Below are 16,519 nucleotides of genomic sequence, written 5' to 3' on the forward strand. Positions count from 1 at the left end.
GGGGTGAGTGCTGTCCCCCTTAACAGGACACAGGAGGGGAAGGGACAGGGTGACAGCCTTTGCTCATGATGGATCTTAAGTGAAGTATCAGCACAGGCAGGGGCCCCGGGGTCACCATTCCCACCTGCCCCTCTGACTGCTGTGGACTCATGGTGTGGACATGCACTTCAGGCACTCTGTGGCACTCGGGCGTATGGACTAGTGATGTCACTTGGAAAGCCCAGTGAGGGACCTTACTGAGACCATAAGTGCCAACAGGTAATTCTTTGTCATGTGCTAACATCTTCAGTTAGTTTGGAAAGGTATTAGAGGATGTCCAGTCAAGAGCGCAGAAGGCCAGACAGCCTTGAGTGAACCATTAGTAAGCCGCTGGGCTTTGACACATTGTCTTCTGCCTTCTGCCTCAGAGCTGTTCTTATCCTCTCACACAACATCCTCTTTGGTCACAAAGCTAATGAGTCCTACAGCCAGAGTTGTGTTTTTTGTTTGTTTGTTTGTTTGTTTGTTTGTTTGTGGCATGGAACACAGATTGGGTTATTCATACAGGTCTAAAAATTTTTTTCAAGACAGGGTTTCTCTGAGTAGCCCTGGCTAGCTCAGGTCTCTGACCAGGCTGGCCTTGAACTCAGAGATCCACTTGCTTGTACCGCTGGAGTTCTGGGATTAAAGGCATGCACCACCATGCCCAGTTTAGGTCTCATTTTTTTACCCATATTCCCAAATGAGAACAGCTCTGAGCTGAAAGGCTTCTTGAAACTCATTTGCCGACAAGACAAGACTTTGGCCACCTGGAATTTCTCACCAAACTCTTCTGAGCTGGTAGAAGGCTCTATGTGGCTTATGGCATTTGCAGTAGAGACAGCGGGGCGTTGGGCTGAGAAGTGAGACTGTTGATTGCCTCTCAAGAAATGGAGAGATGGCTCAGAGGTTAAGAGCACAGGCTACTCCCTCAAAGGACCTGAGTTCAGTTCCTAGCTCTCATATGGTAGCTTACAACCATCCATAATTATAGTTCCAAGGGACCTGATGTCCTCTTCTGGACATCCCTGGGCACCTGACGGGCATACGGTGCACGGACACACATGCAGGCAAAATACCCATAAACATAATAAAAAAAACCTTAAGTCTTTAATTTTTATTATTATTATTTATACAGTGTTCTGCCTTCATGTGTGCCTGCACAACAGAAGAGGGCACCAGACCTCATTATAGATGGTTGTGAGCCACTATGTGATTGCTGGGAATTGAACTCAGGACCTTTAGAAGAATAGACAGTGCTCTTCGATGCTGAGCCATCTCTCCAGCCCCCTAAACATGTTTTGTTTTGTTTGTTTGTTTGTTTGTTTGTTTAAAAGGAAGGAAGGAAGGAAAGAAAGAAAGAGTGAGATGGAGAGAGAAATACTTGGGGCCATAGAGAAAGCCCAGGCCACAGGAAGAGTAGCAGTCTCCAGGCCTAGGGGCCTGCGTGTGTGTTAGGCTTGTTTCCATGGACTGAGCGTGTGGAGGGAGGCCTGCCCGGAAGGCAGCCCATCCTGGCCTTACTGTGACATCCCTTGTGCCCTTACAGCCTGCAGCCACTCTTCCCTGGTGTAAATGAACTGGACCAGATCTCAAAAATCCATGATGTCATTGGTACCCCTTGTCAGAAGACCCTCACCAAGTTCAAACAGTAAGTGTGATATGCCCTGGGTGACTGGGGTGGACTCCCTGGCTTGGGCTCAGCCTTTCTACAGCAGGGCAGGGCTAGGGCAGAGAGCTAGTTCCATGACCTCATGACATTTTCTGGGCCAGCCACCCATTTGGGGTTCTGCTGTGAAAGGGGGAGCCAGCCATCTCTTTGTGGAGCTTAGAGGGCTGCACTCTCCCTGGAGTCGCAGACAGCCCTCATGCTCTCTTGGAAGGCCTGTGTTTGGCTTCTCCCCTGAGCACTTCATGGGACTTGGGTCTGCTTGGCTGAGAACTGTTGCTTGGGTCGGAAAGGCTGTCTGTGATGACTTCCTGCCCTGCCAGTTCTCAGTCAGAGGGTGACAGTGATGCCCAGCCCCTGCAGCCACACTGCAGTTTTGTTCTGATGATAGATTAAGCTGTGTGAGGCCTTCAGTGAGTGGGGGACTTGCTAGGAGAGATTTCCCAGAAGCCCCTGCTCCAAGGAAGGTCAGTAGAGAAGCCACACACCTTGTTTTCTCCTATTCGCCGTTAATTCTAGTCACACAGCTAGGTGAGGTTTCTGCTTTTACAGGCAAGGGAATCTGTATAGTCATAGTATGCACATCCCTGTTTACTAGATTAATTTTTGGAGTAGTTTTAGTTCACAGTGAAATTGAACAGGAAATGCAGAAACCCACCCCCGCCCAGCCTCCCCTTTGGCTCAGAGCAGTAGGTTTTAACTAGTAGTTGAACCTGCGCTCCTCACTAGCATCTCCCAGAGCCATTGGCACAGTAGGGTCCTCTCCTGGAGTCAAGAATTGCTTGTTCTCTTGTCCTGTCCCCCCTTTAAAGCCCAGGTTGCCTCAGAGTGTATGTAGCTGAGGCTGGCCTTGCACACCTGACTCTTCCCTCTACATCGCAAGTGCTAGGACTATAAGCATGCAGCAGCACCCCCAACCTGACTTCCTCCCTTTGAGGGTGGTGAGCTCTTACCTTCAGTGTGGGTCCCTTAGAGTCAGGGGGTGACCACCATACTCTAATAATGGCGTGATGATTTATTATCATTGGGCTTTCAATGCAGGTCGAGAGCTATGAGTTTTGATTTTCCTTTTAAAAAGGGATCAGGAATACCTCCACTGTCAGCCAATCTGTCCCCGCAATGCCTCTCCCTGCTGTGTGCAATGGTGGCTTACGACCCTGATGAACGAATTGCGGCTCACCAAGCCCTTCAGCACCCCTATTTCCAGATGCAAAGGTAGGAATTCTGGTAGATTGCCTAGTGATGAGTGGGAAACCTTAATTCATGAGACCTATGGGACAAGGATCTGACCTGGGAAGAGCTTTATTCTGACAGTGGTCATTGCCTCCTGGGACTGTCTCCGTGATGTGTCCTTCCTCAGATGAGGCAGTTAGCAGCTTCTTAGCCCGGGGAGAGAGGCCTGTGTGGCTGCTTTGGGCTCAGCGTCAAGGCTCTAGGTAAGCCCCTTAGACGAGCCTGGCATGCATCCAGGATGAACAGCGTACAGGCACTGTCTGCCACCTAGCTCTGCAAGTAGGTGTGGAGTGTTCAGTGGGAGGGGCTTACACCGGCACACAACTGCACACCTCTGCACACTCCTAAAGGCCACATGAAGTACTACATGGTTAAGATAGCCCTTGCTCCCAGCCCAGGCCAGGCTGAACTGACAGGAAGGGAAGAAAAGGCCTCTTCCAGCTCATGTGGAAAGAAGCCTGGATGAGCCTCTGAATAATGGCAGAGTTGTAGACGGAGGCAGCCAAGTGCTGGAGCCATTAGCGGAGGTGACCACTTTCTTCTTCTCCCCTGTAGGGCAGCTGAGACACAGACCCTGGCCAGCCACAGAAAAGCTTGCTTCCCCAAGCACCCCGTGGTGCCAGAGTCACCCAGTCACAACTGGCCATTCTCAAAGGAGTGCAGAAAGCAGGTATGAGCTGGGCCAGACTGGAAGCCTTCCTGTACAGCTCGTGTCTGAGGAGGCCACCATAAGGTTGTGGAGGGTAGAGACATGCTTGTCCGACAGGGCATCGCATCACCAAGGCTTGAACATCACGCCACTGTGGTCTTGTGTTAGGAATATTCTGAATGCCCTGTAGTTCCTGGACCTAACTACCCAGGCCCTTTCTGCCTCACTAGCTATAGACCCATGGCTGACATCATACGTGAGCAACCCCGGAGAGGGGACCCTCCCATGTGTGCCTGACTTGATGGCCACGTGCAGGTACCTGTTCTGGGCCAAAGCCCTTTGTGGTCACACCTTGTGTACCCTGAGACTGTCCCTGGCAGGGAGGTCCTGAGAAGTCAAAGTAGCCCCTAGCCACAGCTGGTGAACGTGGTGGGCTGAAAGGAGCAGCAGCCTGGCCGGCAGGGGTTGTCTGCCTTCTTCCTGTGGGCATGACGGCTTCACTGTGCAGGCTTTCCACCTTTCTCTGCACCTATCCTGGTGCATCCTGACTGGCAGCACCCATTTGCTCAGTTCTGCCAGCTGTACAGTTTGGGGCTAGCACCGTAACTCTGCCTGAACATTGTTCTTTTTTTTCTTAGCTGCCTCTTTCTTAACAGTCACTTGCTCCCCCCATCTTTACTGAGTCTGTTCATGGCTGATCACATGGGCCACAGCAGCCAGTGTCTGTGTGAGCTTTGGCTGCTGTGTCCAGTGCTATGGGCAGCTGCCCCTGCAGGCCAGGAGGCAGGTGCACTTGGGCACTGCACTTTCTCCTACTTTCCCCCTCCTTTTCTCCTCCATGGCTTCCCCTCCCACGTGGTGGCCTCCGCTCCCTCAGCTCCCATGATCACAAATGGCCTTCAAACTGCCCTCTCAGCTGCACCTCCTTCTGCCCTCAAACTGTGTCTGCTGGTACCCTCCATGGCACCCCACCCACAAAGTGCAGTCACATGCAGGGGGGGCCGGTCTCCTGGCTGTGGCCTGAGCCACGCTTTTGATGAGGGCACCTAAGGTGGCAGAGCCTTGTTCCAGGGAGCTGCACACCAACTATGTATTGCACATTCTCTCACATGCTAGGGAGGTGGAGGAATTTTTTTTTAATACTTTAAAAAATGCAGAAACTACTGGGCATGGCGGGACACGCCTCTTATCCCAGCTCAATCTTGGTGGCTGAGTTTCAGGCCAGCCAGGGCTACTTAGTGAGACCTTATCACAAACAAACAGATGCAGAAACCATTTTTACCCTGAAGCCCAACAAAAGCCTGCTGGGGTCAACAGGGCAGCCCAGAGTTAGAGCTGCAGGGGACCGCTGCAGGGGACCGCAGCCCGGCGCACTGCTTTATGCCCGCACTCCGCCATCAGCTCACGGCAAGTTGGCCAGAGCTTAGCTGTCTGGCTGCGTTGAGGGCCAGTGCTTGATGGGGTCTGAGGCCTGCCTTTGCCTGTGGGGTACGGGGAGGCTGCCGCCGCCGCGCTCAAGGGCATCTGTTCATCCTAGTTTCTACCCCGCCCCGGCTAGGAAGTTTGATCAGGCAAAAGAGCGTCCTTTCCTTGACCTGATTCCTGAGCGGGAATTGATCAGTGTTCTGTTTCAAGAAGCAGCCCCTGAGGCAAGAGGAGGGCCATACCAGAAGACAAAGGCAAGCCAGCTTGATGGAGCTGCCCAAACTGAGGCTGTCTGGAGTGGCCAAACTGTCCTCGTGCTCCAGCCCAACGCTGCGCTCAGTGCTGGGCACTGGCACAAACGGAAGAGTCCCTGTGTTGAGGCCCTTGAAGTGTGCTGGTGTGAACAAGAAGGTAGTGTGTCTCTAGCTTCTCTGCGGGGCTGCACGGGGGCCCGGCCCTGGCCTCCACTCAGTGTCTGTGGTTCTTCTTTACCAGACAGACACGCAGAAGGACATGAAACCTCACCTGAAACAGTATCATCTACCCACGATCAACAGGAAAGGGGGCGAATACTGACCAGCACACCACCTGCTGACCCTCTTGGAGAGCAAGAGCAGGCACCAAAGCAGGCTTAGGCCTCGGCGGCTGAGTGGAGGGCCAGAGGACACCGTGTGCTGGTGCTCCTCACCCTGTGTGGTGGCCCAGGACGTGCTGTGTTTGCAGCTGTCTATAAGACGTCCTGGAGCCTTGTGTGTACAACCCCAAAGCAGCTGTACTCAGTATTCCAGTTTAATATATTTGTGAAACCACCACCACACTCCAGGGTTTATTTCATTTGCATAATGTCAGGGTTTGAAGTGACCTTCTATGAATCCACAGAGAAGAGCGTGGTAGCTCATGCCTGCAATTCCGCCCTGGGGAGGTGGAGGAGGAAGAGCCCTTCATATTATCTCTGCCTCAAAAAACAAATAAAAGACCAATATCTCTGTGATGACTGACTTAGGCTTGGTTGAGAGGCGGCTGTGCACCGTGCACCTCAGGGTCTCCCGCCTGGACTGGCAGGTGTGGCCGTGGTACCTCACGGGAATGCTGGAGACTGTCACTAAGTAAGGTGCTGATGCAGTATCTTATCACAGTGTTCTCCACGTAAATGTGTTTTGAGCTACTCCTCTGTGACAGCTTTCCAGAGCTGCAGGTGGCTGGGCTGACAGCCCCCACCCCACCCCCGGCAGGGCAGGCCTCTGGTGTCCTCCCAGTGCCAGCTTGGAGTGATGTGTGTTGGCTGCCAGTCGCTAGGCTCCCTGAGAGATGCACAGCCAGTTGTCAGGTTGCCGGCGTCGCTTGGAGCAGGTAGGAAAGTTGGGCACCTTGTGCCTGGAAAAATGAAGAGGGGCTAGGGAGATGGGGAGCGGGTAAGGGTGCTTGCAGCGTGAGAAGGGCACCAGAATTCAGATCCATAGTGTCCACATAAAAAGCTGGGTACTGTTACACCCCTGTAGCCTATCGCTGGAGGAGGGAAGAGTGCCAAATGGGGCAAAGACAGGAGGGTCTCTGGGGCCTTCCGGCCAATGATGGACCCAAACCAAACTGCAAGCTCCAGCTTCAGTGAGAGCCTCTCTCTCAGGGGAATGAGTGGCGCAGACAGTAAATGGCACCTGGCACACCGGGTGTCCTCCTTGGGCTAACACGCAAGTACACAGCCTATGGGAGGAGGATGGAAACCCTGTACAGGACTGTACTGAGTGCACTCAGAGCAAAAGCACCGTCAGACAGCTGGACAAGACCTTCCTAAACCTGTTAGCTTTTGTTTCGGCTTTTGCTGTGTTGGGGGCTGGAACCCAGGGCTCGTGTGCTCTGTAGCACTCTTGGCAGCAGCCTCACCTCTACTCAGCCCTGTGGAACAAAGGAATCGAGTTTGCCTTGTTTTATCTTTTCAAATTTATGCCATTTAAAAAGCGAAACTTCCCAGGAAAGTGTTCTCAGATCTCTGACCTGCTTCCTTCAGGACGCTACTGACCCAAGCCTCAGGCCACAGGTGGGTGTGAGGGGGCAGTGCCAGGAGCCAAAGGGCAGTGACGCTGTAGGAAGGTGTGGGACAGCAGAGGGCAGTGTGGGCATGGAGCACTGTAGGTATGGCTGTCCAGCACAGGCATGGAGACTGGATATGAGGGTTAGAGTGGACAGAGCCAGGGACAGCGGGTGTCCCTGGCATGGAGGAGAGCACCTAGCAGGGAAGGCCTGTCCTGCCTCTCCGATGCTTTAGGAGCCTCAGTCCAGTAGGCCTTAGCCAGGCCAGCAGAAGGGACCCAGAGATGGAAGCTAGTTCAGTATGACAGGATGGCCTGTAGGAGCTGCAAGGCTAGCAAGCTGGCCTGAGCCTGGTTAGGTGTTAGGGCAGAGAAGCCGTCCTTAGAAGGCTGCAGAAAGGACTGGAGGGAAAGCTCTTGGCTGTCTCTGCCTCCTGTGGGCCTAGCATAGCCGCCCAGTTCTCCGTGGGTTCTCCCACGCAGTAGGATTTGAACAGCAACCTCTCCCCATTTTTGACTTGTCACCACAGCATTCTGCGACAGCAAGGCAAAGAAGCTTCACCATGCTAACTTCCACCTAACCTGCTCACAGACGCAATGACGCAATCTTCCCTCTACTTAGCCCCACCCATGGAACAGCACTCACCCAGCCCCAGGTAAGTATGCTGACTGTCACTTGCTGTGGCTCCAGGACCCGCTGTATGCGGTGTCTGTAGCCTTGGGGCAGTTACTGAACCATTTGGAAGGCATCTTAGACCATGTGTCTAGGGACTGATCTTAGGAACAGAGCCAGAAAATGTTGTTACTTACTGGCAGAGTTATCCAAGGTAAACTGGGACACAGCTGATCAAATGAAGACAAGGATGACACAGGCTGGGCTGAGACCGGGAAAGGACTGAGGACCCTGAGTGCTGAGAGCTGTGGAGTACAACTGGAATATCTCTTCAGACAGCGCTTCAGTTCTCACACAAGCACCCCTACCCTGGCACTGACCTCATGTCCACCTGTCACTGCCTGCAGTCGGAGGAGCTAGAACAGATCTGTTTGGGGCGATCACTGGCTGCCATGCTGCAGCTTGATTTCGAGAGCGGTTCCCCACCACTTTCACGGGTGTTTTCAAAGGGCTGCACTTTCCTGTGTGCTCAGCACTCTGACAGGAGTGCGAAACGTCTAAAATACGCTAGCACTTTCTTGTGATGTGATCTGAGTATATGATTTATAAGTTATTTTACTTACACAGTGAGATGGTGCGGTGCCTCCCGCCCTCATGACCTAAGGTGGATGGTAGAAGGAAAAGAAATGACTCTCAAGTGTCCTCCAACTTCTATACACACAGCATGACCCTTACACTGAGTCTTCCACGAGGCAGTGGCATGTCTGTCATCCATGGACTTGGGACTTGGAAGGCTGAAAGAGCAAGACGGCTTCCAGTTCGAGATAATGATCTAAGCTACACTGAGTTCCAGGCTAGCCGAGGCTTGTCAACACAGAAACCAACAAAGCAAAACAAGAAAGAAGAAATCGCGAGTCTTAGCATCCTGTGTTGCACCTACCAAAGGCTGAGGAATCTAGAGGCCTCCCAGGCAGCAGCAGACGCCAGTGGCTTCCCACGAACGTGGGCTCGCGTGGCTGTGAACTCTGCAGTAGCGTCACCCTGCTGCAGCCACAGCTGTTAAAAAGTCGGCCAACCCAGCAAAGCCCTGCCCTCCTTCCACATGCCCCCAGTTTAATGGACTCATTCGGAGAAGTGCTGCAGATACCTGGTGGCTTAGTCTCAAAGCCTTCAGGGCCCAGCTGGGTGAGTCTTCAAGAGCTAAGAAGGGCCCTTCTGCTTGGACATTCAGGCTTTGTCTCTAAGTAGCTCCTACAGCAGCTCCAGGTGGGCGAAGAATTCAAGCTGAGCACAAAGATGCACGCGTGTGGACAAAACCCCGAAGCCGCGCTCATGTCTGCGCCACCTCCGACACGGAGCTGCTGCAGGAGCTGTGGCAACTTTCGGTGTGTGCTCTCGGCTTTCAAGGGCAGCGGGTGGACTATCAGCCGTAAGGAAAAGGCCATGGGCCTACCCAGAATCTCCAGGCCTCGGCAGTTCCCACGCTCTTTTGGAGTGTGAGGACTGGCCCAGACCCAAGAATTATCAACCAAGACATGTTTCTAACAGTCAGCCTTACACAGGGATCAAGGCGCATGATATCCAAGAATGAAGTAATTCTGTGCTGACCAATGAATGAGGCCAAACCAAAAACCACACAAAATTTAAGTTAAAAAAGGTAAACAAATAGTATATTCAAGATAATTTTAATATTAATATCTTTGTGAATTAGAAATAGCACTCTTAAATGATGAAAATTACTAGTGAAGTAACTATTTCTCCCATTTCAGAATTACATTATTTACACATATAATACAGACTGATTGCATTGGAAACAACAGTATAAAATAAATGTTAACAGATAAGAAGGGCGCCTCCACTCCACACTGCGGTGGCTGGGCGTCCGCTACCCTAGTCAACGCCATTTTCTATTAGCATTAAACTATTTTAAGTGCAAACAACTTTTTTAAATCTATGATTGCAGCATCTGTCTTTCTGAATCACGTGTTTAGGTCAGAAGGTGGCAGCCGTCTTCATGAGTGTGTCCCCGGCTGCTAATGACCACCTGAAGTATAAAGTAGATCAGTGCAAAACCAGAGCCAAGTGCTATTTAAAACAGCTGAATTAAGGTCTCTTGTCCAAGAAACGATTTACTTTACACTATGTATATATGTGTGTGTGTGTGTGTGTATATATATATATATTATATGGGATTTAGTTACATTGAATTTTAGAGTAAAAAGCAAGAAAACTCCATTCCTCATTTTTTACTGCAGCCCCAGCAGACTGACTTAAAAATGGAAACAACTCTTTGGGTTAGCAGCTCCACACAGCCCTGCAGGCCGGGCTGCCTGCCGCCTGCTTGTGGCTCCAGCGCAGCTCCTGGCTCCGGTGTCGTCTGTCACTCCCTCAGTCCACTCGTGTCGGGGGAGTCTGGGAGCAGCACTGCAGCTGCTACACTATAGTCCCACCTGGAGAACTGGCTTGGTTTGGGGATGACAACAAGCCCTGCAAACAAAGCAGTTTACATTAATCCAGCAAGACACAGGGCAGCGCAGAGCCCGGCTCACCCTTCGCCAGCATTCTCACGGGCTCGCATGCCTTTCCAAGGGCTGGAAGCCAGGCCTAGCACACTCCCCTGGTCCACCTACCTAACACCTCTCAGGGCACTGTACCGGGCCTGGAGCGAGCTTCTGCAGCTCCTGCCTCAACACCAGTTACAGGAAGGTGGAGCTGTTTTCTGAGGACACCCCAGCCTTTAGGACAGTGTGACTCAGACACTGTGGCTTCAGACAGGGTCACCAGCTCCACCTCACGTTTGTCAGGTTCCTCCTGGGGTGTGCCTGCTTGTTGAGGGCGCTGAGGCAGCACCCCTAGCTCTGGTGACCTCCAGTGACTATGTCCTGCCGCTGCAAAAGGGAAGGGAGGAGGTGCTGGCACACTGTCTACCACAGCAAGCCCAAGAGCGCCTATCCCCAGCGGAGCGAAGGTGAGCTTGGGTGAGCTCCGGGTGCCCTGAGGGCTGCCCTCAGGGCCAAGGGAGCGCCTTCCTTAGCACTGGCTACTGGCTGTGGGCAGTCACTTCAGATTGGCACTCACTTCTCAGGAATCTTAAGGTTACAGTACTGAAGCAGTAGAACTAAAACCTGGACTCCACAGAATCAAACACCCCTTAGCTGTCCCAAAGAATCATGTACTTGAGTATTATTTACAAATGACAACATGTAACGCTAAATAAACACTGCTACATTTTCACAGACTTTCAGTGCAGACAGTTGTTAAATGTCCTCAGCTTCACCCACCTTGTTGGAGGGAGCTAGGAACCAGCTGGCCCACTGCAAGGCATTTGGCCTGTAGTGTTTTTTGTTGGTGGTGGTGGTTTTATTTTGTTGTTGTTCCAGACAGGGTTTTTCTGTGTCCTGGACTTGCTTTGTAGATTAGGCTAGCCTCAAACTCAACGCAATTCACCTGCCTCTGCCTCCCTGAGTGCTGGGACTAAAGGCCTGCGCCACCACGCCCGACTTGGCCTGTAATTTCTGACCTCAGAGCTGAAATCTACTTACTGGTCTAGATAAAACCAACAGGCAAGAACAGATGGACTATGGCAGCTTCCCCTGCTTTGCATCTGTAGGAGCTCTTATCCTCTCAGATCCCTGTTCAGACAGTGCAGCAAAGAGCCAGGTTCCTCACCCTTTACAAACGCAAGCCAGTGGGGGAGGGCCGAGGCAAGCAAGCACAGGGCACAACAGCACTCATGCAGCAGCCTCCTCGGCACCTGACCAACCCTCTGTGCCCAGGCAGCACTGCAGACAGGGGTGGCCTGCCTTGTCACTCTGGGTACTGCCTCTGGCCATGGCCAGCCACAGAGGAGATGCACAATCTTCAAACAGTAATTAATGATTTCAAAACCAGGGGGAGCAAACTTTAACTCAACATATCCAAACTTATTACAGGGTATAATCAGAATGCTGACTTTTCTTTCTAAAGCCAAGTGTATGAAAGCCACTGAGGTGCGGTTCTTTCAGCAGAGCATGTTTCAGCTTGGACAGGCCCCATCTTTGGTCCTCTGTGGCCAGGTGACTGAGAACTGCCATGGAGTCAAGTCTGTCGATCCCATCTACCTCCCTTGTTTGATGTGCCCACTCTGGTGGCCTCTGCAGTCCTTTCTTTACAATTCTGAGGATGAGGAGTTTCCAAACATGGGCAACCAGGACTCCAGGCTGCTAGTAACAGTGGATGCACACTGCTTTCACTTAATCTGTCTTGTTAGGTCACCCCTCTGTGGGCCACAGGCCACCACAACTCCCGGCCCCGAGTCAAATGCTCATGGTCCTAATTGTCTGTGGTCAAGAGCCAAGGAGAGCTAGTCCTTAAGGACTCACCACCGTGTGCACCGTCCTTGCCACTAAGCCAAGGTGAACAAACTTCCGTCTCCTGAAGCAACAGGTTCCATCTACCATCCTTCCAACTGTGTAATTCCCATGCAAATGTTAGGGACTCAGGCTCTGGTCGTAGGGGTTCACTTCTGCAATGTCAGCCTGGCCGTGGTCTGGGGGCCTCCACCAGGTAGAGGAACAGCTCAAATAAGGACCAATGGATCTGGCCTCCGGGTTGCTGGCCCTGTGGCCACAGGCTTCTGAGTCCACTGGCTTGCTGGGGCCCTAGGCTGGCAGGAATCTGGCATGCTCAGGTGTTTCACATTCCTGGAAGAGTGTGTGAAGCCAGCCCAGGCCAGAAACTGAAAAATGTGTGGAAGAGGAAAGGCCTCAGCAGGGTCAGACTGGGTCAGCACCTGCCCAGCAGAAGCACTCAGGTGAAGACTGCCTAGCTTTGTCACTAGACCTTAGAAGAGTGACCCCAAACACTTGCTTACTGAGAGATGCAGCTCCGCATAATGAACATCGGGGGCATGACATTCAAAAGGAAATGTGCAGCTGGGTGTGGTGGTACAGGCCTCTAATCCTAGCACCAGAGAGGTGGAGGCAGGAGGATCAAGTCCTCAGGGTCACCCTCAGGCTGCCAGCCAGGGCTCTAGGAGACCCTGTATGAAAACTCAGTACCCCTAAAGAAAGACAATGTAAAATATACTCTTGAGGGGTATAGTTGAGTTCCATCAAGCTACACCCTAGCCTGTCACAATTAGCCCATGCTTAAAGCATGGAGGCTCTGCAGCTCCCCACCCAATTCCCTCGGGGGGGGGGGGGGGGGTGAGGAGACATTTCTGTTTTACTTCAGCAACCCGATTCCTTCGACTGGGGGCAGATGAGTCAAGATTAGGACCTGGGCTCAGACCCAGCACACAAGAAGAACACCTGTGTGCCTGCCGGGTGTGCACACCAAAATCAGCATAGTACCTACAGGCACCACAAAATCAAGCAAGAGGTCTCTCCAGCAGAGAATCTGAACAATGTCCCCTAGCCCCTGGACAGAAACAACTCTTGAACCTAACAGTTAGTGAGCTCTTCTGGTCTCACCAAAGTTGTCAACATTGCTGGATATCTCATTTCAAAATTACACAACAAAACACTTCAGGTAAAGCCACTACAACCAAAGAACATTTTTTTCCTTCCCTGGTGGATGCTTGCTGAGATGGAGTATAATTAGCTAGACGCTGTATTATTCAAGGTTGAACAGGTCCTGTAGTTCTCATGGGCCCACACCAGCCTCCAACTCTGAGCTGTGGGAAGGCTGCCCTTTCTGGATCTGAGTCCAACAGCCCTGGGGCGTGAAGGAAACCTTGAGCTGGGGCTGCATGGCAAGCCACCTCTCACCCACCTCGCTGCTCAAAGCCATTCAGTCCCTCAGCTCCAAACAAAGTAACACAGACCAGCCAGGCAGACTGAGCCCCCCACACATACACCCCAAGAGCTGTGAGAAAGGTACCCAGTGTATTCTACACTGTCTGAGCTTAGAGGGACAGCTGGCCCTGAGGCCCCTACGTCGCACCAGTCGCTGTACTCAGGTGGAGGGCAGTGCCTCTTCAGAAGGGGCACAGACAATGAGTATCATCTAACACCTACACATGCTCCTAGCCCTAGGTGTGTTCTAATCTGTCTGAGCTTAAGAATCCATCCTCTTATTATGTACACCTATATAAAGACCAGAGAAAACCTGATCAGAAAGCCACAGTTCTGTGTAAGGGGCATGGAAGAGGTCGGAGTACCCAGACTCAGTGATATGGGGTTAGGAAGCTCACAGTGTCTGTGTCCAGCAGCCTGGGACCTGGCTCCTGCTGGGTTGTGGGCCTTGTCACTTGGCCAGCCTTAACTTACCACTGACAGGCCACCTTGAAGGTGACACAGAGGGGCTACACAACCTGGTCTCTGATGAAAAAGGGGAGACAGACATCTGGAGAAGGATCGAGAAACAGAGGTTCAAGCAGCTGAAAGCTTCTCCGAGGTTGTGCACTAACAGAAATATTTGTCAGCTAAGGCCCTTATCCTGTGACCTGCTGGACCTTGAGGTCTGCCTCAGTGGAAAAGATGGTCCTAAATCCAGCTCATCCAAGAAGCTGCCCAGAGCCCACCCTAAAGGAGAGGCTGGTTGCAGAGGTGCAGCCCCACCGGAGACAGAGCTGCTGCTACAGACCCACTAACTAAAATGCAGTAGCCCCACATGGAGGGACAAGGGTGACATAACTATTTTTCTCCAAAAGTCAAATTATGGTTTTCTTTAAACAACATTGAAAATGCTGTTAACCTGTCTTTTAGGACTTCAAAAAGCCCCATGCTGCTCTCATGGCAGGAGGTTAGGAGGTCACTTTGAGCTACAGGTTTGAACATCTCTCCTGCTTTGCAGCACTCACAGCCAACCCAACCTGTACCCACTAAGCCACGCAGTAAGGAAACACCCTGGCTCTGTCTATGAGGGCTGAGAGGCAGAGCATAGGGCTGGCAGACCGCCAGCCTGGAGGAGAGGCGGCTAAGCAAGAGACCAGTGTCTCAGGAAAGGAGCTGACGACAGGTGAGTGGGAGCACCATAGGCCTGAGGAGGGGCAGCCTGGGCCGGCTCACTCTGACCTTGTCGCTCTGGCAGGGCCCCGTAGGTTTACACTCTCCATCGCAGTGCTTGCATGGAAGCATTTGCAGCCAGAGGTGACCAGCGCAGTTGTGCTCAGAGCAGGGCAATCTGCATGGCAGATCCTCCCAGCCCAGTGGCGCAGAAGCTCAGCAGGGTGAGGTGGGAAGCTGGCTGAGGGGAAAGAGCTCCTACCGAGGCCCGCAGTGCCCTCGGCCCGCTAGGCTGGCTAGGTGGCTGCAGAGCCAGCTGGTGGCCCAGCTACCTTCAGAGAGTTAACATTCATATCACACTGAAACCTTTTTGCATGCAGAGTGCCAGGGCCTCTTTCAGAGCAGCCTCTCGTGTTCAGTCAGCATTTCATGTAGTAAGCTGACTGAGGCGCACAGTCGGGAGAGTCTCCAAGGTTATTTTATAAACATTAACAAGGTTCTTAATTTTGCCGTACTTGACAGCTTTTCTTTTTTGGCTCACTGAGACCCTTTTTCATAAAGCTGAATGTGAAAATGACTACTGAAAACTATCTGCACTTGCGATGCATTCACACGTTTATTCAATGTCAATATACAGAGGACAGCCTCCAGCGCTTCAGAATGTCAAGTCTGCGGTCCTTTGCTGCGACAGTGACAAGGGGACAGCTAAAACCAAAGCAATGAAACACAAACATGGTTCTGAGAATCAAGTAACAATACTGATATTCAAGCTTCATTAGTTATTGCAACATTAGGAGCTCAGTTGCCTGGCATTTCACAGCAGGAGGGCTCTTCATGAAATTTATTCAAGTTGTGAAGAGAGCAGATGAAAATGTAAGAAAGGAACACATGTTTTACCTTGACTTTCACTGGAGAGAAATACCCATACAACTTTATACAAAGTCACCTCATAACAATCTTTAAAACCCACGTACACAGAAGTTAAAATGCAGGATTTTCACACTTTTAACTCAATAGTCAGGAATTGAACCATGACATAAGGATAATGTAACAATTGCAGCATGAATGGAAAACTCGGCATCGGTGGGGACAGTTGCTCCACGAGAAGAGCGGGCTCTTACAATTGAACCTGGGATCTGAGTCTCAAGGTAACAGTTGAATACAAGTGCTTTTCCACAACGAGCCACAGGCTTCACCAATGCCACACTGACATCTCCTCTCCCTTGGACAGACACCACATAGCACTTTGATGAGCACCTTGTTAACCTAAGCCAGGTTGTGGTGGTCCAGTCAGCCCAAGGCAAACAGCATGCTCTGACAGAAACAGGGCCTGGTGGGTGTGGTGGCTCCCCATGCTTTTCCAGGAGAGTGGGCAGTTCAGCCTTAGCAACCAAACTGCAACCAGAGGCTCTGATTTCAAATCACTATCAGGCCTGCCCAGAGAAGCGCATGGGGCTCCATGGGTGGGGGAGGGGACCTCAAGAGTGGGCACACACGCCTCAGTAGTACAACTGGCCCTGAGCCAAGAGGCATAAGGGGCCGTGGACCCTTTCAGCCATGACTGCCACAGCACAGCCCACATTCAAGATCAGCCACTCAACCCTGCTCCTAGTCTCGCAGGTAGAGAGTCAGACAGTTTGACAGTGACATTTGGGTTTCCACAGCATCCTTTTCTGGCCCTCTGTGTCTTCTGTCTTGCTCCTCACACTTTGAGCTTGCTCAATAAAGACAGACATCTCCCTCCAGCAGAGTGAGAGGGCCTTGCACACAGGTGCACACATGTGCCAAGGCCGGCTCACTAATTTTAGCACAAACTGAGATTGTTAGGGCTTATTAAAAATTCAGAATGCATCACAGGACATGGAGGGGCGGCCGTGCTGTAGGCAGTTTAAGAAAAACACTGGAGGTGACTACTGGCCACCACCTGGGTGTGTGTGGGTACACCTCACAGAAACT

At 51.8% G+C, this 16,519-nt stretch overlaps 2 protein-coding genes across 18 annotated transcripts in view; one reads left to right on the forward strand and one right to left on the reverse strand.

Annotated features, from left to right (window-relative positions):
• Mok (MOK protein kinase) overlaps nt 1–9,243 on the forward strand; it is a 36,632-nt gene extending 27,389 nt beyond the window's left edge. For 5 of the 12 annotated variants that reach the window (XM_055593181.1, XM_055593183.1, XM_055593188.1 and 2 more), the window contains 5 exons: nt 1,568–1,669; nt 2,766–2,902; nt 3,476–3,590; nt 5,128–5,405; nt 5,490–9,243. In XM_055593181.1, the coding sequence (XP_055449156.1) occupies nt 1,568–1,669; nt 2,766–2,902; nt 3,476–3,590; nt 5,128–5,405; nt 5,490–5,629 (772 nt within the window). In that variant the 3' untranslated portion in view covers nt 5,630–9,243. Of the gene's footprint in view, nt 1–1,567; nt 1,670–2,728; nt 2,903–3,475; nt 3,591–5,127; nt 5,406–5,489 lie in introns of all 12 variants that reach the window. The other 7 variants (XM_055593184.1, XM_055593187.1, XR_008718487.1 and 4 more) reach the window with 6 other exon arrangements.
• Nucleotides 9,244–9,303: 60 nt separating this feature from the next.
• Wdr20 (WD repeat domain 20) overlaps nt 9,304–16,519 on the reverse strand; it is a 66,354-nt gene continuing 59,138 nt past the window's right edge. For all 6 annotated transcript variants that reach the window (XR_008718486.1, XM_055593179.1, XM_055593178.1 and 3 more), the window contains one exon: nt 9,304–10,121. Coding sequence is in view for 3 of the 6 variants with exons in the window: in XM_055593179.1 (XP_055449154.1) it covers nt 10,068–10,121 (54 nt within the window). In the remaining 3 variants the exon portion in view is untranslated. The remainder of the gene's footprint in view (nt 10,122–16,519) is intronic.

The sequence above is a fragment of the Psammomys obesus genome, unplaced genomic scaffold (genome assembly GCF_907164565.1).
Source record: "Psammomys obesus unplaced genomic scaffold, mPsaObe1.curated_primary_1811, whole genome shotgun sequence".
Taxonomy (NCBI): Eukaryota; Metazoa; Chordata; class Mammalia; order Rodentia; family Muridae; genus Psammomys; species Psammomys obesus.